General features: G+C 48.6%; 1 protein-coding gene across 1 annotated transcript in view; it reads right to left on the minus strand.

Annotated features, from left to right (window-relative positions):
• The window catches only part of spab (space blanket), a 280,941-nt gene that overhangs the window by 128,789 nt on the left and 125,102 nt on the right, over positions 1-27,050 (minus strand). Inside the window, exon 2 of the mRNA XM_065444047.1 lies at positions 25,314-25,458. Within this exon, the coding sequence (XP_065300119.1) occupies positions 25,314-25,458 (145 nt within the window). The remainder of the gene's footprint in view (positions 1-25,313; positions 25,459-27,050) is intronic.

Genomic DNA, 27,050 nt, shown 5'->3' on the forward strand with positions numbered 1-27,050 from the left:
GAAACGCCGCAGTCCGACGCATTTGAAGAACTCAAAGGACGCATGCAGTCGCCGCTGGTACTTGCGCACTTCGATGAGTACGCCGATACAGAAATCCATACTGACGCCAGTAGCCTACACTCTAAGAACAGTTTACACCCTTTGGCTTGCCCCTTCTGCCACATAAAAATAATCGTCATCTGCCTTGATGCGTTTCCTTTCTTTATCGCTGCGAGCCGTGAACTTTCCAGTAACGAACGGCACGCGCGTTATCAGCATAGAACAGTTTACACCCTTTGGAGTGCCCCTTCTGATAACGCGCGTGCCTTTCGTCACTGAAAAGTTCCGGGCTTGCAGCGATAAAGAAAGGAAACGCATCAAGGCAGATGACGATTATTTTTGTGTGGCAGAAGGGGCAAGCCAAAGGGTGTAAACTGTTCTTAGAGAGTAGGCCTCGGTGCCGTTCTAGTCCAGAGGAAAAAACGGAGTCGAACAGGTGATGGCTTATGCTAGCCAGTCGCTGTCAAAAGCGGAAGGCAACTATTCTACGACCGAAAAGGAATGCCTCGCCATCGTTTGGGCTACAGCTAAATTTCGCCCTTATCTATATGGCAGGTCATTCAAAGCCGTCAGCGACCATCACGCGTTGTGTTGGCTAGCGAATATAAAGGATCCTTCAGGACGACTGGCGCGGTGGAGCCTCAGACTACAAGAATACGACATCACTGTAATCTACAAGTCCGGACGAAAACACTCCGATGCAGATTGCCTATCACGCGCCCCCATTGACGCGCCGCCTCACGAGACGAGAATGACGACGCATTCCTTGGAATGATAAGCGCGGAAGACTTCGCTGAACAGCAACGGGCAGACTCGGAGCTAAAAGGCCTCGTCAAATATTTGGGAGGGCACACCGACGTTGTCCCCAGGGCATTTAAGCGCGGATTATCTTCCTTCACGCTTGAAAACAATCTACTCGTGAAGAAGAACTTCTCACCAGGCCGCGCCAACTACCTTCTTGTCGTTCCGTCGGCACTGCGTCCAGAAGTACTGCGCGCCCTACATGACGATCCGACCGCTGGACACCTCGGATTTTCCCGGACACTATCGAGGACACAAGGAAAGTATTACTGGCGGCGCCTGACAGCCGACGTCGCCCGTTATGTCAGAACATGCCGAGACTGTCAACGACGCAAGACACCGCCGACAAGGCCAGTCGGATTACTACAGCCAATCGAGCCTCCTTGCCGACCATTCCAGCAGATCGGGATGGACTTGCTGGGACCCTTTCCGACGACCACAACCGGAATTAAGTGGATCGTCGTAGCGACGGAATACTTCTCCCGCTTCGCTGAAACTAAAGCACTGCCGAAAGGTAGCGCAGCCGAAGTGGCGAAAATTTTCGTGGAGAACATCCAGCTGCGACATGGTGCTCCAGAAGTCTTCATCACCGACAGAGGAACGGCTTTTACAGCAGAGCTCATGCAAGCCATTCTGCAATACAGCCAGACAAGTCACAGGAGGACAACTGCCTACCATCCGCAGACGAATGGTCTTACGGAGCCCCTGAATAAAACCCTCGCAGACATGCTAGCAATGTACGTCGACGTCGAGCACAAGACCTGGGATGCGGTCCTGCCGTACGTAACATTCGCTTACAACACGTTGGTGCAAGAAACAACACAGATCACGCCATTCAAGCTAGTGTACGGCAGGAACCCGACGACGACTCTCGACGCCATGCTGCCGCACGTCTCTGACGAGGAGAATCTTGACGTCGCTGCCTATCTCCAGCGCGCCGAAGAAGCCCGACAGCTCGCCCGCCTGCGGATCAAAAACCAGCAGAGGACCGACTGCCGACACTACAACCTCCGACGACGCTTCGTCGAGTACCAGCCCGGCGACCGTCTTTGGCTATGGACCCCTATACGCTGACGAGGACTGAGCGAGAAGCTTTTGCGCCGCTATTTCGGACCGTACAAGATCACCCGACGTATTGGGCCGCTCGAATATGAGGTCGTGCGAGACGGCATTTCGCTATCACAGCGGCGCCGCTCACGACCTGAAATAGTCCCCGTTGTGCGACTCAAGCCGTGCTACCAGCGTTAATGAACTTTGCGGCTTCGCGTAACTGACCTTCGGACTTTGTTTCTTTTCGTTGTTTTGTTACTTATTTTTAATAAGTGTCCTTTTGTATTTCGCTCTCTTATATTTGTAGCATCGGGACGATGCTCTTTAAGAGGGGGGTATTGACACGTGTACTTATCTTTATCGGGCAACCACGTTTCGCAGCCTAACAAATGTAATCGTACAGCGTGGGACGCGCCTGTATGTATCCGAAGTTTCTGGAACGTTATCGATGCTTCTATCCGCTGTCTGTTGTCGCCGAACGTTATGTTATCTGATTTCATCACCTGACGCGAATGGTGTAGAGCTTTGTGGAAGGCACGCGGGTCCGAATGATTAGTCTGGAACATTCGATGACTGCTCTATAAAAGCCGACGCGCTTGACCCGCTGATCAGATTTACGACGATCGCCGACTGTGTTCGCCGCTCTCGTTGTGCTTTAAGTGTAGCCTGCTTTGTGGGCACAGGTTCGCCCAATAAAAGCTAGTTTTTGCCTTTCACAGTATTGGTACTGTGTTCTTTGACGTCACGACCACGTGACAATATTGAAATGAATGTTGTCATAAATAGATGTGTAGCTGGTCGAAATGTTTCTTTATGCTGCGGATATTGCAATGGAACATTGATATGTTTGATATGTTTGATTGATAGTAACAGAGGAGCATTGAGTGTTCCTCTGTTACTTTATCTTGCCGGCTCGGGTTGTTTCTTGTTTTGTATGTTGCGCTCTACCAATTTTAAAATGCAATACCAACTCGCCCAATCCTCAGCCCTTGTGCTACACACGAACGCCTCTTCGAGAAGTGTCAGAGCAGTTCTTTTGCAAGAACACGATGGGCGTTTGCCTCCCGTGTCCTACGGTAGCCGCAAACTTTTACTGCGTGAAGTTGCCTACTGGCAATTGAGAGGGAGTGCCTTGCCATAGTGTGGGCGGTACAGAAATTTTATGCGTACCTTTATGGTCCATCATTCATCCTGCAGTCCGACCACCAACCGCTGCGATACCTCATTTCCGCGAAGAACGTCAATAGTCGCTTACTACGTTGGAGTTTACTCCTTAGAGATTGCGACTTCTACGTAGAGTATATTTGCGGCTGTGATAACGTTGGTGCAGACTATTTAAGCAGAATAGCAACGCATCCGGTATAATATGACACCAAAGGAATAGCGTGAACTGTGTGACTATGGATACTCCGTAGTGCTGCTACCCTCCTAGACTTCTTGAACTTGGGAGGAAATGTGATAAGAGTTTAGACTATGCGAATTGAGCGGGCGAATGCCCATGACAGCTGTGGGGCAGCGATGGACAAAAAGGAAAAAAAGAGGCTGGTGTCTGCGATGAGGGGGCAGCTATGCGTACTGACTGAGCTGCCTGGTCTGGCCTTTCGTGCCTAACGAGCCGAGGAGTCCGTCTGCCCAACGCTGGTGTTCCTGGGTGCTCTGACAGAACCGGTCTGGCTGTCCTTGGGCTTGAAACGGCCTGCTCCATTGCTGTGCGAGCATCCGACGCCGGCGAGTTCCGGTGCAGCCAAGGCTTCCGGACGGATGGTGGTGGGCAGAACCAGCGTCACGCCAGTGGCCCGTCGAGTGCCGGGCCTTCGTCCCGGCCTCCAGCCCTACCACTCCTCCAAATTCATCGTTGCGGCTCTTCGTGCCATGAGTGCGTGATACCGACACACGATCAGACGTCTTTGTACATTGACGCTGTGCATGACTAACTAAGCGATAGGGAACCCCGAAGTGACTCGTGTGTGTTAACGCGTATGTTGCCCTAGTCCTGCCCCCGTGTCATTTAAGCCTCTCTGCGTTCATTGTGCATTCCCGGTGTTTGAGGCCTGGGCTTTCATCATCTTATCACAGTTACACTGTATTGGGATCGAGCCCGAGCAACCGTGCTCTATCGCAATCAGAAATGTCCGTATGATACCCATTAAGGGTCGCTATAGAAGAAATTCATTATTTTGCTAGCTGAAGATCTCCATCAGATGCTTCCCGTATTTATTCATTTCTTATTTTTTACGTATGACAGCTGTCAGGTTGACGCGCAACGTTCTGACGCAATACGTCAGCACTTCACGCATTCTGGAAGTGCATTGCCATGTAAATTCCGCCCATATGCGGCCCTTATTGTAAAGCAAATGGATGGGATAAGTAATATTGTTACGGGGATGTTGGGGGTATAAGACTGTATTTACAATGCATATACAAGCAGAGTCAATGGGGTGAAAACTGGCTGACTAATAACAACACGCAGCAGCCAGCTTCTCGCGATCTTCTTCCTCTTGCTCTTCATTCATCGTTCCGTAACAGGACCCCCGGGTGGTGAAACGCCGTGTCGGCGCATGGTAGGCGAAGAACTGCGAGCGGAGTATGGCTTCAGCCGCGAAACGTGCGTGACGTCAACAGGCGTCGGACTTGAGGATGGATGAGACTGTAACGGGGCGATCTCGTAATTGACGTCGTTAAAACTTGACGTAGGACTTCATAAGGCCCTGCGTAGCGGGAGAGAAGCTTTTGGGAGAGGCCAACCTGGTGACATTGTGACCAGAGGAGTACCCAGCACCTGGCGCGAACTTAACATCGCGATGGCAGTGGTCGTAACGCTCTTTTTGTATATGCTGCGAGGCTAATAAATGAGTTCGGGCGACTTGCCATGACAGGTGAGCGCGATTGATAACTACACTAGCATACTCAGTTGCAACACGCGGCACAGAAGGGAGGATGGTGTCAAAGGGCAACGTAGGGCGGCGACCACACAAGAAATAAAAGGGCCAATATTCTGCGGTGTCATGTCGGGACGAGTAATACGCGAACATCACGTAAGCTAGCGTGGCGTCCCAGTCGAGGTGATCGTTGGAGACGTACATCGACAGCATCTCTGTGATTGTTCGGTTGAGACGTTCCGTAAGACCGTTCGTTTGTGTGTGGTAGGCGGTGGACAGCTTGTGCTCAGTGGCACAAGAGCGGAGGAGATCGTCGATAACTCGGGAGAAGGACGAGCGGCCGCAGTCTGTAACTGTCGAGGTGCACCGTGGTGGAGGAGAAAATCCGAGACGTCTGTTGCGCAACTAGTCGGCAACGTCTTTGTTATCGCCTAACATGTCGCGTAATCAGTAGCGGCAGCGATCCACTCATTCCCACTAGTCGTCGTCGGAAAAGGGCCAAGCAGGTCAAGGCCTACGCGAATGAATGGTTCAGAGGGAACTTCAATTGGATGGAGTCGGCCAACAGGCGGCAGGGGAGGCTTCTTCCGGTGCTAGAAACCTGGCCAGAAGAACCGGCGTCGCACGCGGTCCTATGTACGCAAAACTTCAAGGTGTCCCACCGTCGGTGCATCGTGAAGGTGTTCCAAATCGACTGATCGCAGATGACGAGGAAGGACAAGGAGCAACTCAGGGCCGTCAGGGTCGATATTGCGGCGGTATAGGACGCCATTTTACTGCACAAACATGCAGCATGTGCTGTCGGTGATACGAGATTGCACTCCGGCGATGATCGCCTGTAAGGATGCGTCGCCTTGTTGTCCAGCGCGCATCTCGGTCATGTCAGTCAAAGCCATCAAGCAGGTCACCGGATCATGTGATGGTGAACCGGTGACCTTCAGGATCGGGATGGTCCACGGGGTGACGTGTGATGCAGTCGGCGTCCTTGTGCAGATGTCCAGACTTATAATTCACAACAAATGAAAATTGCTGGAACATGGCGACAGCCCAAACTAAAGTTAAGCACTCCCGCTCGGTGATGAAGTCATTTCTCTCAGCAGGTGACAGCCGGCGGTTGGCGTAAGCTATCACACACTCGGTGCCATTCCACTGTTCGGCGAGAACAGCGCCGTTCCCGTAGCCGCTTGCGTCAGCGTGGACTTCGGTCGGTGCAGATGAATCAAAGTGGGCAAGTGTAGGGGGGAGGGGGGGGGGTCAGAAACCCGATGAGAGCGGCGAACGCGCGAGCTTGCTCAGGGCCCCATGATAACGGCGTGTTCTTCTTTAGAAGATCTGTCAAAGGCCAAGCAATGTCGCTGAAGTTTGCGACGACACGACGAAAGTAAGAACACAGGCTGACGAAGCAGCGTACGTCAGAAGCAGAACGTGGCACAGGGAAACTGTGTATGGCGCGAAAATTTTCCGGATCTGGTGGGACACCGGATGCGTCAACGAGGTGTCCCAACACGTTAATCTACTGGCGCCCGAATCGACACTTCGTGGAGCTCAGATGGAGGCCGGCTTTTCGGAAGACCGGAAGAATGGTAGCCAGTTGGGCGAGGTGGCTGACGAACGTGGGAGAAAAAAAAATAACGTCGTCAAGGTAACAGAGACAGGTCGTCCATTTGTAGCCTCGCAGAAGAGAGTCCATCATACGTTCAAATGCCGCAGAAGCATTGCGTAGGCCAAAGGGCATGACTTTGAACTGATATAACCCATGCGGCGTGATGAAGGCTGTTTTCTCGCTCTCCATTTCATCAACTGAAATCTACCAGTAGCCAGATCTAAGATCGATGGACGAGAAGTATTTTTATTATTGATTTATTTTTATTTATTTACAGAATACTGCAGGTCCGAAAGAGGGCCCTCGCAGGGGGGGCTAAAATACATAAAAATGTATGCAAGTAGCGCGTACAAATAATAGCTTATAACACGATCATGCACCTAGCAACAAAGAGGAGTAGTAATTGTAAAAGCGGAAAAATGAAAAGAGTGAGTGAGTGAATAAACTTTATTGTAGGTCCGGCGAGGACGCGAACCCGTCGCGCACCCGGCTAGTGCCACGTCGGGACCGGCAGGTCTAGCCCACCGGCCCGGTCGCGGGCACGCCGGACAGCCAGGATTTGCTTTTCTAGAGCGGGGCTACGCAGAAGCGAGTCCCACTCCTCCTTGATGAACTTGGGGTATGTCGACCCGCACTCCCAGAGCATGTGGGGTAGAGTGGAGGTCTGGCCGCAGGACGGGCAGGCGTCGTCGCGATACACGTCGGGGTAAGCCTCGTGGAGAGCGGACAGACACGGATATGTGCTGGTCTGTAGGAGCCTAAGCGAAACGGCTTGCGCCCTATTCAACTTGGGGTGAGGGGGTGGAAAGACCCTTCTGGACATGTAGAAATATTTAATAATCTCGTTGTGAGTAGCAGGAGCGTCCCTGTGACCGTAGATAGGAGGGGAGTCAGTGCCCCTTATAGAGGAAGCGCGGTCGGTGAAGTCACGCGCAGCCTCGTGGGCAGACTCATTGAGGTTCGGGGGAGCACCCTCGACCGATCCTACGTGTGCGGGAAACCAGTGAATCGAATGGTTTGCGAGAGCATGTGGACTCGAGCCGCTAAGAAGACGAAGAGCTTCCTTGGCGATGCAACCCTTTTGAAAAGCCCTAACTGCCGTTTTGGAGTCACTATATATTTCGGACCCACGACCGTCTAGCAGGGCGAGGGCGATGGCGACTTGCTCGGCGATTCCGGGGTCTGAAGTGCGAATCGAGGCGCTATTGGAAATGTTTCCGCTCGAGTCGACCACAACGACGGCAAAGGTCTTCCCGTCACTGTACTCCGCAGCGTCGACGAAGCTTGCGCTAATGTCGTGTCGCTTGATCTGTTTGAGGATGACGGCTGCTCTGGCCTTGCGTCGGCCCTTGTTGTGGACAGGATCGGGGCACAGGGGCCACTACGAACTTGTCTCGAATGCACCTAGGGATCGGGGTACTGACCATCGAGAATTCCGCAGGGTGGTAACCCAGCTCTTCGAGGATTCGTTTACCTGCCGCTGTGGTGGCCAGGCGACTGAGTTGCGTGCGTTCTTGGGCTTCGGCAATCTCCTCGGCGGTGTTATGTACCCCCAGCTTCAAGAGATCCTCGGTATGGGTCCTGATGGGTAGCCCGAGAGCCCTCTTGACTATTTTGCGGATAAGAACGTTGAGCTTGTCTCGCTCCGCTCTGAGCCAGTTGTGCATGGAAATCGTGTACGTGAGGTGGCAGAGTACGAAGGCATTGATCAGCCTGAGAAGATTGCTTTCCTTCATGCCTCGATGCCGGTTTGCGATTCTGCGAACTAGGCGGAAAGCGTTCTCCGTCTTTGCGATAATCCTGCGCAGAGCTGTTCCGTTTCCGCCGTTGAATTCGACAAACATGCCCAGGACCCGAATAACGTCGACCCTGGGTATCACCCCCCCGTCACAAGTGCGAAGTCTGATGCTGCTTTCAGAGACTGGTTTCCAATCTTTGGGTCTGCCTCCCTTCTCTTTTCTGTAAAGTAGCAGCTCCGACTTGGCGGGGGAGCATCGAAGTCCGGTGGGGCGGAGATACTCCTCGATCACGTCAATCGCCTCCTGCAAGGCTTCTTCGACTCTGCCCTCGCAGCCGCGGGAGCACCATATGGTGATGTCATCGGCGTAAATGGTGTGCTTGACGTCCTCGACGCGGGCCAACCTCTCCGAAAGACCAATCATACAGATGTTAAACAATGGTGGGGAGATGACGGCGCCCTGAGGAGTGCCCCGCCCTCCGAGGGGCACATCTTCGGAGCGGAAGTCTCCAATGCGAAGCTTGGCCTTCCTGTCAGTTAGAAAAGAGCTGACGTAGTTGTGGAATCTGGAACCGAGACCCAGGTATGAAATGGTCTTGACGATGAAGATGTGGAGCACGTTGTCGAAAGCCTTCTCGAGATCCAGACCGAGCAGAGCCTTGACGTCTCTGGAACGGCCATCCACAATCTGATGCTTGATTAGTTTCATGGCATCCTGCGTTGAGAGTCCGGCACGGAAGCCGATCATGTTGTAGGTGTAAACCTCGTTGTCTTCGAGGTACCCGTTAAGCCTGTTGAGGACGACGCGCTCCATGACCTTGCCGACGCAGGAGGTCAGAGAAATCGGCCTCAAGTTGTCGATGTTCGGGGCCTTGCCGGGCTTGGGAATGAGCACCGTGCAGGCTGTCTTCCATTCTGCAGGTACAATGCCGCTCTTCCAGGACTCGTTTATCTTGTCGGTCAGAAAGAGAATCGACGTGTCGTCGAGGTTCCTCAACATTCTGTTGGTGACTCCGTCCGGACCCGGCGCAGACTTGCGGTTGAGCGCGAAGATGGCCTGTCTGACCTCGGCAATGGAGAAGTCTTCATCCAGCTCGGGTCGTGGAGGGCCTCGGTAGTCCGGGAGTTGGGTCGACGGATCTCCGTCGCGATGGACAGGCAGGTACTTCTGTATGAGTTTTGCGACGAGTTCATCGACCGTGTTAGACCTGGTGGCTTCGTGAAGGGCCCGGGCCAAAGTATGCCTTTGATTTGACTTCGAGCCGCTTTCATCCAGAAGGTGCTTCAGCATACCCTAGGATTTGCCGTTGCGCATCTGTCCGTCGATGGATTCGCAGAGCTCGTCCCACTGCTGCTGGCATAGAGCCTTGCAGTGGTCTTCGATGACCTTGTTGAGCTCCGAAATCTTCTTTCGGAGTCTGCGATTGAGCCTTTGACCCTTCCATCGGCGGAGCATGGCGGTTTTGGCCTCGATCAGGTGGGCTAGTCTGCTGTCCATCCGCTCGACGTTGAGATCTGTTTCCACTTTCTTGGTGGCCGCGGAAGCGTCGGTCCGGATGCCTTCACACCATTCTTCGAGAGTGGCAGGTGCCCTGGCTCTCCCGGGTTCATCACGAATCCTGAAAGTGAGAGAGGCACAAAGGAGAGATGCCTCGACCTGCACCACTAGTGTATCGCAGGTGTGAAGAGAAAGCCGAATTTAATATAAAAAATGAGGGAAGATATCCAAAATGTTTTTTTAGAGAAATAAGAAAAGAAAGAAAGAGGAAAAGAAGAGAGTAGAAGATAGAAAGAAGTAATATTCATCACCGTCGGCGAAACCACAGCAAGGGAGCGGGTTGGTGCGGGATTCATTGATCAATTATTTACGTATATGTTTCTTCATCTTGAATACAATGAATTCTTGAGGCTTGCTTGCCTCGAGCCTTGCATCTTGAGGCTTGTTGCTTGACTTGCCCTTGACTTCAGGGGTCTTGCGTCAAGTTGAGTCGAACCTTTTCTCCTACTCTTCTTGGTGGTAGTATGAGGTTCTCTATTTTTCCAGATGTAAAACGATTGATGTCCTGCTTCCATTCTACGGGGATTATTCTATAATAGCTTGGGAGTGGAGCAAGTGATCCCTCGACTTTTCCAGGTGATTAAACTAGGTAAGAGTGAGTTGGTACCCGATGCCGGACGAAAGTACGTTTTACACCTAGCCCTTCCGGGGGTCGGTTCTCCTTCCGTGAGGCATCCGGTCTGTGTATAAAGTAAATTATATTTACGTGAGTTAAAATTTAAGTTTTGTTTCTATTAAATTTGTGGGATAGAGTCTGTAATTATCTTTACCATTTCTTCGATAATGTCCAGAGCTTGATTGTTTTTAATTATTTCTGGTTTTCTTTTTTTAGGGTTATTTCCAACAATTTTAATTAATTGTTTTCGTTGGATTTCTGTTATTCTACATGATTCCAGATAATGATCAAAATTTATGGCTGCTTGTTGACATTTGCATGTATTCGTGTTGGACAGGTGAAACCTAAAAAAGTAATGAGGAAATCTCCCATGACCTGAGATTGCCTGAGATGTATAATAGTTACCTATAAAATTATCTGGGACTGTTCTGACATGCGAAAATGTTCTGACATGCGAAAATGGTCCCAATCTATGAACGTGAATTCCCTAACCCTACTCCGAGACACCTTGAAGTTGGTCTCGAGAATGTAGTGGTCGCTGCCAAACTCCATGGCGGTGTTCTCCCAACCCACGTCCTCGACGTTCCTCACGAAGGCGAGGTCGGGTGTCGAGTCCCGGGTGATGGAGTTGCCAATGCGCGTAGGGAAATCCTAGTCAGTGACCAGAGTGAGGTCCATCTCGTTCGCGTCTTGCCACAGGTTTCGCCCCTTGGTAGTGTCGTAGACGTAACCCCAGATGCCATATGGTGCGTTGAAGTCGCCGACGACGACGAAGGGTCGAGGGCCGGCCAAGTCGGTCGCCTTCTTGAGAATGGTCTTGCACTGCTGGCGCGAGTCTCTGGGGTTGCTATATACATTGAGGACGAACACGCTGTTTCTGCGCTGATTCCGCTGCGGAACGTCGAGCAGGATCTCAACCATGACATATTCGATTCTACCACTCGCCAGCTTGAGGTCGTGGGTGATATGAGTTAGCCGTTTATCGAGCAAGGTGCAAATCCCTCGACCCCCGGGCCGGCCCGACACGGCCCTGTATCCCTGGAGCGAGGCTGAGGAGATTAATGTTTCTTGGAGAGCAATGACCTGAGGTTTCGCAGAGAAAGACCTGAAAAACTGCTGCAGAGGGGCTTTTTTGTTAGAATACCCTCTGCAGTTCCATTGCCAAATGCGAAAACTCTCTTTGGATCTATCCATTATGGCTGACCTGACGGACTACCACCTGACGGGGCAGTAAGGCCTGCGCAAAGAATGGGTCCTCCTGTCGCCGCACTGGGATAATGAAGTGTAGCTTCCTTTAGTATGGCGGGAACGGTTAGCGGTTGTACGACGGAGGCGGATGAAGCCATTCGCGCCTCAGTGGCGTCGATGCGATCTGCGAGAGCTCCGAGGCCCCTGTTGGGGTCCCCGAGCGCAACCTGAATTTGGCGAACGTTATCACTGAGGCAAGCGACGCTAGCGGTGACCTGTTTGAGGCCATCTGCCAGCCCAATGAGACTTTGCTTAATCTCGCTGACTTCTGCAGACAACGCTCCCGATTCACATGTTTGTTTGAGTACTACCCTGCGTTTGGAGGACGTCGCAGTACCGTCTACCGGAGCTGGGATTGGAGTCTCGGTGGCCGTGACTGACGCTCCGTTACCCGACACATTCGAAACGAGTTTCCTAATCTCTGCCATTTCGCTAACTAGTGTCTTGATCGTGTTCTTGAGGTCGTCGTTTTCTTTGCGTAAGCGAATGACTTCCGCGTCTCTAGCTTGCTCTGTGGGCGGGTTGCTACGAGATGTCGGAGCAGGCTGGGTATTGGCGCCGGGCTTGGGTCGTACCAGATCAGCCCAAAGAAGGGTCGGCTGCTTTCCGCAACGTGTGGAGGCGGGCTGAGGCCCGGATGCTGGCTGGGTTATGGAACCCGGGAGGCCCCTGGAACCGGATCTGGACCTGGATCTGGATCGCAACAGAGATCTTGACCTCGACCTGGCCCTGGAGACGGAGCGGCTCCTGGTGCGACCGCTGGAGCGGCCGCGAGACCTGGATCTCCCCCTGGACCGGGAGCGGCTGCGTCCGTATTGGCGTTCAGGCGTTGCTTGCCGGCCTTGATTCGTGTTCTCCATGGGCGGCAAATGTTCGGCGTTGAGGGCGCGGGAGCGTTGCCCCCGTCTGCGCCTGACGAGATATGGCGTCTGAAATCGTCGCTTGCACTCCTTGGCGGCGGTAAGGTGGTCGCCTCCGCACAGCTTGCATTTGGGATCGCACCTATGCTGAGCGTCGGGGTTCGCTTCTCCGCATCCTCTGCAGATGGCGTCGTTGGGCGAAGGGCAGACGTCGGAGCGGTGCCCGAGCCTCCCGCAGCTGTAACACACGTCCATTTGCTTGTGAAATAAAGTGCACCTGACGATAGTGCCGCCGTAGGAGACAAAATTTGGCACCCGGTACCCCTCGAACAGGACCACCACGGTGCCGGTGTTCTTGATTCTTTTGGCGCCCAGCGCCGTGAGATTTCTCGCGTTGACGAGTTTTTTGTCGATCGCCGCGGGCCCGTCGGTAAGGGAGACGCCTCGGATGACGCCCTTGCACGTGTAGTGGGGGGCGGCCTCGTAAGCGCTCACCTCGAAACGTCGGCCGGCAGCGGAGATGCACTCGATGCCGACGTAGCGTGCAGCGTTGTCCCTGTTTGGTGTGCTGATCACCATTATGTTTTGTTGAAAGTTGGGACACATCGTGTCGGTGTCCCGCAACGCCGAATCGAGCCCGGCAGCCTGCCATATGGCGTCGGCGACTGCGGTAGGTCCACACTTGCTGATACACAGGCCTCCCCTGGGCCGCGCGACGATCTTTGCCTCTTCCTTGGGCATCGGAGGCATCCTGGCCCTTCGAATGATCTTGCTTTTAATGCCCGCGCAGTCGGCGCTACGCCGAGCGTTGAAACCGGTGTTATGCTGAACGTCGGCCGCACTGGCATTGGCCGCGTTTCTCATTGAAGAACGTCTGGCGGCAACAAGCTGCCAACCGGAGTCTTTAGTGAAGTCCTCGGGGGATAAAAACTCCCCTTCCACCTCACACTCCATTACAAAGTCCGTGGAAAAGCCTACGACGAGAAGAGGTGGGCGAGCGATGCCTCGCCTCGCGAACCCTAACACGGTTAGGCACAGCACACGGTCACGGCGTAGTCGGAAGAAAAATGGCAAGAAATGTCACAAAAGTCCACCCACCCACAAAAGTCGGGTATCGGCGTGTTGCTCGTGACTTCACGAATCCGAAAATGTGGAAAGTTCAGGGGTATACACTCGAAAAACATCCGAAAATGTTGGCAAAAAGCGCGAGCCGAGCGAACCACGTCAGATATGGCTCAAACCCACTGCTGCATGAAAAGAAAAAGGCACGTACCCTACATACATTAGCAAGTAGCAACATCAAGTGCAGGGCAATGAAGCGTAGCAACACAATGATTTAAAGTTTTGTTACGCACTTGTAACGCAACCTAATTGTCAAAAGCACGTCACACACGCAGACACACACCAAAGGAAAGAAAAAAACCAACATTTTACGAGGCCGCTACTGCAGCCAACGAGACACAGGATAACCGAACACAAGAAAACAGATAAGTGTAGATAATTTGCAGTAAATTAACGCCAGTGATGTTAAAGACTTATATATTCTTAAAAAATCAGCATTAGATAACTGTGAAAAAGATAGGTTGTTCCAATGTGTTATGCTGAGTGGAAAGAAAGAATATTTGAAAAGGTTAGCTCCATGCAAGCAGTCCAAGGCGTCATCGAGGCGTGGTAATGGGTACACGTCTTTTCTGGTGATCGTGTTTAAATGGCGATAATCGACGCAAAACACCAGGCACCATATTTTTTTTTCCACAAGGACGACAGGCGAAGCCCAAAGGCTCCCACTTAAAAATTTAATTATGGGCTTTTACCTGCCAAAACCACTTTCGTATTTTGAGGCACGCCGTAGGGGAGGACTCCGGGAATTTCTAGCACCTGGGGTTCTTTAACGTGCACCTGAATCTAAGTACACTGGTGTTTACGCATTTCGCCCCCATCGAAATGCGGCCACCGTGGCCGGGGATTCGATCCCGCGACCTCGTGCTCAGCAGCCTAACACCATAGCCACTGAACAACCACGGCAGGTGGGCTCGCACGTGGGAAACACAACAGGAAATTTCAGTCTGCCGTATTTTGGGACGACGTATCTGTCATTCTGTCTGACGTTCTGCTTTCTGTAGTGAGACATCCTGTAGTGGAAAGTTCTGTAGTTCTTGATCAATATTTAAATAGAAATTTACACAGACCTCTTTGGGGCTGTGTAAAATTGTTAGTACAAGAGAGAGGAATATCAGTAACAAAAAAAAAAGAACTTCCCCGTCGGGGATTTCAGAGCCACGCTATTAATCACTGCACTACACTTTTTATGTTTCTTTATTGCCTGACTTTGACAAAGAACAGCAATACACAAAACAATATTTACACGATACAATGACCACGTCATATTGACATAATCAGCCTGGTGGGGGGCTGGCTTCGTCAAATTACAATTCACTTAGGGCCATCAATGGCTCCACCCTTAACAGCCACTCGGGAGTAGCGCCACCGGCCTTCAAAATCTCAACAAACCGATGCACGATTTCACGGAAATAAGTTCGCGTAAGCCGTGTGTCGGGATCGCAGTAGTACCCTGCCTTTCGACAGCGCCAAATACTGTGGAGGCCCATTAACATTATTGAATCAAACGCAACATTAACATTATTAAATCAAACGCAACTCCATCCTCGTTAGTAATGAGTAGATACCGAATTCCATAAGGGTCGAGGGGAAATTGTTTCTTTATCGTTCTTTGTAGTACGCCCCAAAAAATACCCTCGCCAACAATGACGAAAAACGCGATCTATCGTTTCTGGTTGTTTGCAGCTAAGGCAGTGAGATCCCCATGGAAGAAATAAGCCCTTTCCCTGCAAAAAACATTTTTACTGGCGACGATCCAATGTGGAAATTTAAAAAAAAAGGTTTTAACCACTGCACTACCCCTAGCATGTCTCTAACTGTACATTTGGGCTATGTCAACCGTAAGAATCTCTGTCTGCGTTGGTGTTTACATTTGCATTTTAAGAGCCAAGATGCGCTTTCACTCCACCGCGCCAACTGCCGTACCTCTAGAAGAGCCAAAGTGTTGTTACCATCGACAGGTACATCGTGGAGTGCTAGAACATCGATTTTGCTGTACGATATATTTCTCTACGTGTAATTCTGGACGCAGCGCTGACGGAACCACAACAAGGAAGTTGGCACGAACTGGTTAGAAAGTGATCAGAAGAATACTGAGAAGCACAGTAATAAAGGTAGAGTTAATGCACTCGAACGCGCGACCTTTGTTGTGAGTTGAACCCTCGACTTTTGGGGGTGTCGAACCTATGACATTTGGTGCTAAGTAAGACGGTGTTAATTAAGACGCAGTTAATTAATTTGGATTAACATGGCTTTCGTCCAGGCTTATCATGCGAAACACAACTTTTCGAATTCACCACAGATCTCCACCTAAACTTAGATTCTTCATTTCAGACTGACGTAATTTACTTAGATTTTTCAAAGGCTTTCGACCGCGTCCCTCATCACCGACTAGTGTCCAAACTTTCTTGCCTTCATCTCGACCCTCTAATCCTATCATGGATCATTTGCTTCCTGACAGATCGCCTCCAGTTCACCTGTGTTGGCGGTCGCTGTTCAGATACTACCAAAGTAATATCCGGTGTACCACAGGGATCCGTCCTCGGCCCACTCCTTTTTCTAATATACATTAACGACCTCCCAACAGACATATCATCCACAATACGTCTATTCGCCGATGACTGTGTTATTTACCGTCGTGTCACTACTAACACTGACCAATCCATTCTGCAAAATGACCTAAATTCTATTGACAAGTGGTGCTCACGCTGGATGATGGATCTAAATGTCTCCAAATGCAAGTTAATGCATGTATCACGTAAACGCTCTACATCCAAATTTCTATACTCCTTGGGCTCTGTGAATTTATCCGAGGTCGACAGTTACCGCTACCTTGGCGTTATCATCACTAACAAACTAAATTGGTCGAACCACATCCAACAAATAACCGCCGATGCTTCAAGATCCCTTAACTATATTAAAAGATCCCTATCCTTGTCTCCTCCGTCGATTCGTAAACTAGCATATGAAATTTTCATCCGTACCAAGTTAGAATACGCGTCTGCAATTTGGAATCCACATCAAAAGTACTTGACTGACACTTTAGAAGCTACTCAAAATCGTGCCTCCCGCTTTATCTTATCGAATTATGACAACACTATCAGCGTTACTAACTTAAAGTTATCCATTAACTTAAAGTTACCCCTTTTAGCACTAAGACGCATAATTTCGCAACTCTGCCTATTCCATAAATTGTACTATAACTTTCCTGACCTTCGTTCCTCACTTTTATTTCCACCCATTCGCTCATCACATCGTCTATTCAATTCTTTATGTATCCAACGCCTTCACGGTTCTTCAAACGCTTTTAACAAATCCTTCCTTCCCTCTGCAATAGAACAATGGAACTCGCTCCCGGAATCCATTGTTGTAGAGCGAAACCCTTCGAAATTTCGAGAGTTACTAACCACCCATATTTGCAGCTAATCATGCAAAAACCTGTACTTCTAGTGTCTTTTCAGTTGTTGCCTTTGTTTTTTTGCTTTGTACATGACTATTCATTCGATGTTTGTATTATTGTTTTGCCTCCCCCTTACGTAATACCCCAAATGGGGCCCTTAAGGGAATAATAAATGATGATGATGATGATGTAATTAAGGTACTGGGACTAACGACGCTAGATGGGAGTCAAAGCTATGACCTTGTGTTGTGCGCAGCTTGTGGCGAACACCATTCGTCACGTGACGTCCCGGCGCTTCGCTGAAGTCACGGACTCCGTCAGTGGCACCGCCGGATGTCGCCACGCTTATGCTGACGGTGGTCGCAATGCTTCGCATTCATATATATAAGCATGACTAACTGGCCATTGATTTTTTTTTTTTTGCTGTTTGTCAAACTGCTAATTTTACGTCGAAGCTGTATATGGCTAGCCGATTCATCTGTCCGTTCATCTGTCGGTAGCCTGTACGCCGAAAGCTTCTCCGGCGCAACCTCACGCGCATGCGCTAAAACAAAAAGAGAAACAGAGGCGTGCGATCAGCCAAAACCAAGGATAGCACAAGGCCTCTTTACTGCAATCCATGACGTCACGCTACCTCGGTCAAAATGTCCATTGATAAGACTGACGTGTTGAAAGTGGTGACGTCGAAATCACTGTCGCCTACACGAAAGCATCCCCATTGGATTCTACGGCAGTCAGGCCAGGTAACATGGCGTCATTGATCAGAGCTGCGCCAGTAGCGACGTCGTTGCTCTCCATCGCAACCGAGCGCAGCGGCAGCAGTTTCTCTGCGGCTCCGAAATGGGTGGGCCACGTGTCACGCGTACTCCTGTGAAGTAGGCAGCTTTTGATCAACAATGCTGGGCGCAGAACCGGGAACGAGCCGTGGCGATGCTGCACCTCGGGCAAAAGAACTGGCTCGTGCAGCCGAGCGCAAGCAGCAACTGCGTACCGACGATCCGGGAGCCTACCAAGCCATCGTTTAATCAACCATCGGGATTAACCCAGTGATAAACACTGGGGCCACGTGCCTCAGCTGAGCAGACCACAAATATGATCGCTATGGGGCAAACAAGGAAGAACGGAAGGGAACAAGGGGAGCGCCAACTTTCGACTGTTTACATTCTATTGTATCACATGCAATATATACACACAGACGAATGCGCAACATACAAAGCAGCTTCAACCACGCCACACCCTAATCACAGCCAGCTATCCACAAGACTTCTTTCTCCACAATGCAAAAGTAAACCTACACCACGAACCTCGCTCTGTAATATCGAACGCCTCTAACAATTCACGTGCCATGGTGTCGCTGCTTCGAAAAATCTGTATCCTGTCCAGTCCTGGCTCACACTTATGTGAATTGCAGTGCTTAGTTAAATGTCCTCCGTCTTTAGCTTTCAGTGACAGCTGATGTTCCCGCGCACGCTCATTTATGTATCACTCAGTCTGGCCGAGATATGTCCTACCGCAAGACAGCGGAAACTCATACACGACTCCGTTAGCACATGCGCGTACGGCTTGGCATGCACATTAAAACAGCCCCGTTTATTGCTCCCATCAGAAAGAATGCGAGGACACAGCTGGGCGAGCTTGCGTAGCGCAGAGAATACGAGGGACACCCCATGTCTGTCTGCAACCTTCTTTAAGTTGTGGGTTACGTGGTGCATATAAGGTAAGACCTCCGGCCTCATCTGCACTTGCTCAGCCGTTCTCCTGTATTTGTCGCTCTTGAATTTCTGGAGGAGGGATTCGGCAACGGCAGTAATGAGCACGCGGGGAAACCAAGCGGGAGCCCAATCGATTCTTAAAGGTTGCCTGCATTGCGTGAGGGCACGGCAGTACAAGAGCGGATTCAAGGCAAAGTTTAGCAATGGCTCTCCTAACTGTCTTTGAATGTGCCGACTCATGTGGCAGTAATTCCTTTGCTGTCCGAGGCGAATAAAGCCAGCAGGTGTGATCCGTCTGCAAGGTGATATTCATATGGAGAAATTGCAAAGGATTGCAAGAAGGTACTTCGTGAGTAAAACTCATTCCCTTCCCGAGAAGGCAAAACGCCGCTGAAGCTGTCAACAATGGGCTGATAATACGCAATGGATTGTTGCTTAAAAACAATAAAACAATCGTCAACATACCTAAAAACTTTCAGAACCTCCTCCAGCTACCTTTAAAATGCTGATGCAAGCCACGGTCAATAGCTGATAAAAACGACTTACAAAGTACAGGACCAACACACGGGCTAATAAAAATGCCTTGTCTTTGTACAATCACAAGAAGCCAACAAACATTGACACCAAGGACAACATAGTGGGAATTACTTGTGCTTAATAAATGAAATTAAGAAACGATAACTTATTGAAATTAAAGTGCATGAGAAAAACAACTTGCCGCAGGGAACCAAACCCACAACCTTCGCATTTCGCGTGCGATGCTCTACCAATTGAGCTACCGCGGCGCGGTTTCCCCATCCACTTTCTTGGGTATTTATGTGTCCTAGTAGAACCCTGGGAGTGTTAGGCAGCGCCACCACTCACCACTCCATGTAGCGTGCAAGTCTCGTCTGTTCCAAAGAATCACTTGGAGCTAAAGCCTTGCTTTTCACTCTTGTTTTGCTGGCTTTTTTCTGGACGATGTTCTTCTCCACCGCTTGTCTTGCCTTCAAGTTTTACATATCCGCGGGCATTGCAAGGAAACCACCGCTTTTATCGGCCGGAACTAGGCACAAGTTGTTGCGCTTGAAGAAGGCGAATATAGCCGCAGTAGGTTGCTTGTGGTGAACAGAAAAACGGCCTGTCGGCGGTTCTGGAAAGCGCCTGCACGCCCTCTTGTAAGAAGCGGTCGCTCTGCTCCACATCTGTTTTCCGGGCAACTGGTCGGTTCATAGCTGACATCTCGTGAGCCAGGAGAGAAGGTTCGTGGCTAAATTGCGGCCCTGGATTCCCGGAATGTTCTCCGGGATGCTAACATCTCCCATAACAACGAAGCTATCTTTAACCGCGAGTGCAGGCTTCTTGGGAATGAGGCGGCGGGCGTTCCTGAGCACTTGGTTCCACTTTGCCTCAGTAATGTGGCCTGCTGAGCGTTTAGCTGCACTAAACGTTTGCACAGCCAGTTGCACTGGGTGCAAGCTAAATCAGAGTGCACGAAGCAGGCCATACAATAGTCCCGCTTGTAAGTAAGTAAGTAAGTTTATCTTCCAGGTTCAACTGGAGGGTTTTCTGGCAAAAAGCTGCATGAGCAGCTTGACTATGTCCAGAAAAACCCCTACAAGCAGTAGCACACGAGTGGTACAGAAATCAGACACACATACAACAGTTACAGTATATAAAGAGAAAACATTCGCCAGTTATACATACAGAGTAACCATCAATTGCAAAAAAATTAAACAATAAAATCGAAAATAGAGACGCTCAAATGGTTATACAAATGTTCACAGTGAAATAGGAATAATCAAGCAAAACATAAAGAACACAAAATCACATTGCAACAAAATATTTCCGCAGCTCAGCTTTAGTATATCCTATTGTGTGTTTATATGTGTTAAGAACATGGGGCAGGTTGTAAGACATTTGTAATTTATAGTTAGTACGAAAACGCGGTATATTCCAAGCATTAATATTTCTTGTGTGTATGTTAGCATGATGCATGTCCAAAGAAGCTAGACTCGAATAAAAATCGGCAATGGATGCCGTTGAAAAATACATTTTTTGTAACAACTTAAAGTGATACAAATGGTTGACCCGGACAATGTTATGTGTTTCAAAAGCTTACTTGGAGGTAGTTGTATTGTCAATATTGGCGATTATTCGAACAATTTTCTTTTGCAATACGAGAATCTTATTTATGTTAGTTTTGGTCATTGTGGCCCATACTAAATTGCAGTAGTTAAGATGAGAAAAGAAAAGTGCGTAATAAACTTGTAATTTACATTTTAAAGGTAAAGTTTCACGACATCGCGATAGAACCCCGCAGACGGAAGAGAGTTTCTTGCAGACAAAGTCAGTATGGGCATCCCAGTTTAAATAGCAGGAAAAATGTACTCCAAGTATTTTGTGCACTTCAACTATTTCTATCTGGTGATCTTCAAAGTGAAGCATGCAATGTGGTACTATCGGTTTGTTTGTTGCGCGAAATATTATAGCCTTGGACTTTGTAGGATTAATTCTTAATTTATTCATCCTTGACCACCTAGACAATTTAATCAGTAGGTCCTTACATTTCACCATTAAATCATTAAGGTTAGGGCCTGAAAGAAGTAGTGTGCTATCATCCGCGTATATTACAAAATCAACGGAAGTATCTATGCTTACAATGTCATTTATGTACGTATTGAATAAAAGGGGTCCCAATATGCTCTCTTGTGGGACACCACAACTGATAGGCAAAAGAGATGAAAATTCATTATCTAAAGACACCGACTGGCTTCCGTTTTCGAGATATCCTTCAAGCAATGTGAGTGGTCTAACACGGATCCCGTACATTTTAAGTTTGTTAATAAGAATCATGTGATTTAAGCAGTCAAAAGCTTTACTAAAATCGAGGAAAAGGCCCACCGTATACAAATTCTTATTAATATTATTCAAAATTACTTCCTTCATTGTTAATAACGCTGTTTCTGTAGATTTACCAGTTCTGAAACCAAATTGTGACTCAGATATTACTTTATGTTTGTCAAAAAACTTACTTAGTCTTGAAGAAATGACTTTTTCCAGACCGTTGGGAAACACAGGGAGTACTGAAATCGGTCTATAATTTGTTGTTACGTTTTGGTCGCCCCCTTTAAAAATTACTGATACTTTCGCAGTTTTCATTGCGTTGGGAAAAACTCCGCACTCAAATGCAAGATTGTAGATGTGTGAAATCAAGGGACAAATTATGGGTAGCACATATTTCAATGGTTTTATCTGCATACTGTTGATATCTAAGGCTTTACTGTTACTAATTCCCATGTACACGTTATAAACTTCATTTGCATCAGTAGGCTCGAGAAATATAGTGTCACTAAGCTGGCTAGGATAAGTGGTGATTGTATTGTCGCTGAGGTCTTGAGATGAAATGTTATTAAGAAAATGCTTGTTAAAGTATTCTGCCAGTGCCCTCCCTTTTATTTTGTTGCCATTTACTAGCATAGATTTTGTGACAGAGTTATTCGCACGGCAACCTAGGACATCGTTTAAAACTTTCCACGCAATATCTGGTCTCCTTGAATTGACGTTACAAAAGAGCTCCTGGTAATATGATGTCTTCGCTTTCCGTAGCTCACCTAGTAAAGCAATGAAGGTGGCTAGTTGGTGAACGTTCATGGTTATATTGCGCTCAGTTTTACAAAGACGATATTAAGAAAGGACAGGACGCACTCAAATGCAACTTCAGTTGCATTTGAGTGCGGAGTTTTTCCCAACGCAATGAAAACTGCGAAAGTATCAGTAATTTTTAAAGGGGGCGACCAAAACGTAACAACAAATTATAGACCGATTTCAGTACTCCCTGTGTTTCCCAACGGTCTGGAAAAAGTCATTTCTTCAAGACTAAGTAAGTTAAAGTATTCTGCCACCACTGCAAACACTGGTGCTACGATCTGTCAAACTAAGCACGTGACAAAGTACGTGGAATGTGCAACTTCAGTTGTTTACCAAATCCCACTAGATTGCGGGAAAGTATACATCGGGCAAACTGGACGCTGTCTAAATGATAGGTTACGGGAGCACAAATACACGTGCCAGCTTCTGACAGCACCCAGCAACCTGGCTGCACATTGCAAACAATGCAAATGCTCTCCGCTTCTAGAAAGCGCCACAGTCATTGGCAAATCAAAAACAAAAACGGAGCGAGAAATATGTGAGGCGCTTGCGATAGCAAAAGAAAAAGAAATGTGCGTAAGCACTCCGTCCATCGCGCTTATCAAAGCTGAGGTTGAGTTTGCCAGGGCGAACGGGTGCCAGTGAACCATGTATGCCTGACCCGAACTATGATCACATTCCGTGAACTTGTCATATCTTTTATACCCCCCCCCCCCCCCCGTCGCGCCATATCTCCTTGTATATAAGCGCGTTATTTAACATTATTAAACAGTTGGTAGTTTGCGCTACGTCCGTCCACGTCCTGTCCTTTCTTAATATCGTCTTTGTAAAACTGAGCGCAATATAACCATGACCGTAGCTCACAGTTTAATCGGTTTCTGAACTTTTTAAAGTGAAGGAGCGTATCCTCTGCACGTGTTCGAAGGAACGTTTGATAGAGACGATTTTTGTCCTTTATCATTTTGAAAAGTTCTTTTGTTATCCATGGTTTTCTTATCTTTCTCGTATTTTTCGTGTACGTTTCGAGCGGAAAGTGCTTGGAATAGAAACGAAGGAAATGGTGAAAAAAAAGGTCGTACGCATCATTGACATCACTTTTCTGGAGCACACAGGACCAGTCGAAGTTCATAATGTCATGCTTAAACGCTTCCAAGGAGGCATCAGTTATGCGCTGCACAGTAACAGATTCTTTAACAGTATTTCGCTTAGCATGCTCATGCCGAAAAACGACGAACACCGGACAGTGATCGCTCACGTCAGAAGCGATTGTACCAGCAGAGAGCACACTCGTTTCAATGTTCGTAATTATTAGATCTAGCGCCGACGCAGTAGCGTATGTGACACGTGTTGCTGTTTCTATTAAGTTGACAAAACCACAGGAGAGAATCTTCATGTTGAAATCATGTACAGTAGCGTTATGGTCTAGAATATTAATATTAAAATCACCGCTGCACAAAAAGGAACATTTGTTTAGTGACGCATATTCTAGAATCTGGTCAAAATAATCCGTAAAATGTTTCACGTTACCGTTTGGGGGGCGGTATACCACTGAAATGATTTGATTTTGATTTTGTATTTTTAGAACTTCATAATCATCGGTAACGTAACTAAGGTTAGGCAGAATGTGGCACCTTTTGCACGCGAGAGTATAGATAGCAACACCGCCACCGCGTTTGTTAAATCTGTTAAGGAAGAACATTTCGTGGCGTATCTATTTTGGGGCGTATCTTGTCCCACAACAATAATCGTCATCTGTCTTGCCCTCGTTTCCTTTATTTAACGCGGCGAGTCCGGTACTTGTCAGTCACGAACGGCATGCGCGTTATCAGTGTGACGCAGCATTCTCGACAGGAAAGTAGCGAGCGCCGAGTTTTCAAGAGAGGAAACGCAAGCAAGGCAGATGGCGATTATTGTTGTGGGACAAATATACACCCCAAAGGGTGCAGCCGTTTTAAGAGTGTAAGAAAAGTTTCCACCCTTTGTGTCGTATCGTGCCACACAACAATAAACGTCATCTGTCTTGTCCGCATTTCCTTTCCTTAACGCTGCAAGCTCAGCACGTAACAGTAACGTACGACATGCGCGTTATCAGCATGACATAGCATTGCCGACAGGAAAGCAGCGGGTGCGGCGTTTTTAAGACAGGAAACGCAAGCAAGGCACATGACGATTATTGTTGTGTGGCAGATGTACACCCCAAAGGGTGTATACTTTTAGCATACACTAAGCAAATGTACACCCTTTGGGGTGTATATTTGCCACACAACAATAATCGTCATCTGCCTTGCTTGCGTTTCCTTCCTTGAAAACGCTGCGTTCGCTTCTTTCCTGTCGAGAATCCTCTGTCATGTTGATAACGGGCATGTCGTTCGTGACTTGGAAGTACCGGGCTCGCCGCGTTAAAGAAAAGAAATGCGTTCAAGACAGGTGACGATTATTTTTGTGTGTCAAAAGGGTGTAATTTTGCTTACGAGTCTACTCCGCGAAAAACATCGGTATGACATCCCTCTTAAACAAAATTACACCCTTTCCGTAGTATCTTGCCACATAACAATAATCGTGAGCTCTCTTGGTTGCATTCTCTTTTTTGAAAACGCTGCGGTCGCTACTATGCTCTGTCATGCTGATAACGTGACTTGGACTTCGTGACTTGGAAGTGCCGGGCTCGCAGCGTTAAAAAAGGAAATGCGGATTAGACAGATGACGATTATTATTGTCTGGCACGATACGACCCAATTGGTGTAAAAGTTTGGCACGTGACACCTATGAAGCGTTTGCCAACGTAAAAAATGTCGAATTCGTCACTGGTGCGTCGCAAAGCACTTGAAAATGACAAAAGAAAGACGCCGAATATGAGAAAGAAATTTCGCGTCATGTTGCCTTTCTCCATTGTTTTTAATGCCCAGTAGCTGGCGATGAGCTGCTAGTCGGCCCTCTGTGTTATCCGTTTTTTTTTTTCTTAATGTCGTGTTCCAGCACAACCTTGTCGAAATAACTACGCAAAGGAGCACCGTTACACACACTGGTGCCGCTACAAAAATCAGAAAGGTCAAAGTGAACCTTTTGATCCATCAACGTCGACGCAAACGGAGCCGCGGCAGCACTGGTTGTTTGCCACGCACTTTCGGCCGAAGCAGCCCAGCTCGTCCTCCTCCGACAGGCCTGTGTCCAGTAAAACCTCGCCGCCTCCATTCTTGTGTTCAGCCTGCGACCATACGCTATTTTGTTGTTGAATGTCAAACAAGACTCAAGTACGGCTGACATGCGAATGCATTGCAATGCACAAAAAGATGCCCACCATCACATTATTCAAGCGAAGCTTGTGTTGCCTCACTCGTGTCAGCGTTGGTGTTGGTGCTGCCGTACGAAAAAGCCCAAGCCGCGCGTATGTAAAAACTGCTTGTCGGGCTACGGATTTGACAGACCACCACGTTAACTGGTTACGGAACTGTCGGTTCATTATACGTGCCCTTTGAAGCGGGGTTTTATATACATGAAGAAGTAGAAGCAGCGCAAGGGGCGAGCCACTTTCACGTTTACAATACACGAAAGACCCGGTCTTTCTTATCTTCTTTATGTGTATGTGTATTGCTTGCGCTGTATTTGGAATTTACAATGTTAGACCAACTAGCCCAACAGACAGTCCTTCTGAACCACTTTGCGTGAACCACTTGCAAAAGAAAGGAAGGAGACAGAAAGCGCCTACTGCCAACTGTTTTTATGCTGCAAGGAACATAGCATAGCGCATTTTTGTACATGCGCAACACAATAACGATGGCATGAAACTGATGGCTGCCTACTTAGAAGGGTGGCAGTTTGGGCTGGTTGGTATCCCACAATCTAATAAGTTTCCGTCTTCGTTCGCGCTTTAAACAGATTAGACTATGGCTGTCCACACTGCTACATTTCCTAGGTATACTTTGTGGCGCAAAATACATTTCTTGAAAAGGGACAGAAGAAGACAGTGAAGCGCCAATCTCTTCACTATCTGTCTTTACTGCCTTCAATGTCTTCACTGTCTGTCTTCACGGGCGCATCACCGGCTTCTGTTCCCTTTCAAGAAATGTATCTTGCACCATAAAGTATAGCTAGGAAATCTAAGCACCAACTTCCCAAGAAGTTCTTTTGGAACACTGCTACATCTTTGCTTTAATAACCTCATGGAAGCGTCACTGTCACAGGTAGGACGGCACTAAACCTCAATTTGGCTCGCACCTTGGGTTGCATCGCTTCTTCATGTATATAAAACCCCGCTTCAAAAGCCACGTGTAATGAACCGACAGTGGCTTATCGCCCGATAAGCTTTACCAACGTCGACTATAAAATATCTGTGAAGGTGTTGGCCAAACCATAGCAGGGTATGATAACGAGGCTCGTTGGCACGTATCAGACCTGTGGTATAAATGGTAGAAGCATCGCCACGAACGTACACGTAACACGAAGTGTGCTAGAATGTTGTGATGTATTTAGCGAACGAGTGGCTATGATGCAACTAGATCTGTCTAAAGCCTTCGACCGGGTTTCCCACGATGCTCTCTTCGCCATATTAGAGCATTCCTAGATGGGAAGCGTAATAACAGACGCTATCAGAATGGGGCATGCCAACTGCTCAACTCGGGTAATTGTAAATGGGGACCTGACAAACAGCGTGCAAGTGCTGCCTTCTGTGAGGCAGGGATGTCCGATGTCGCTCCTGCTATTCGCGGCTTACCTTGAGCCTTTGTGCAAGGCCATCCAAAACAATCAACGGATAACTGGCTTCAGGTTACAATCAACGAAGTTAAAATATTGTAAGCA

Source organism: Dermacentor albipictus, chromosome 4 (genome assembly GCF_038994185.2).
Source record: "Dermacentor albipictus isolate Rhodes 1998 colony chromosome 4, USDA_Dalb.pri_finalv2, whole genome shotgun sequence".
NCBI classification, from domain to species: Eukaryota; Metazoa; Arthropoda; class Arachnida; order Ixodida; family Ixodidae; genus Dermacentor; species Dermacentor albipictus.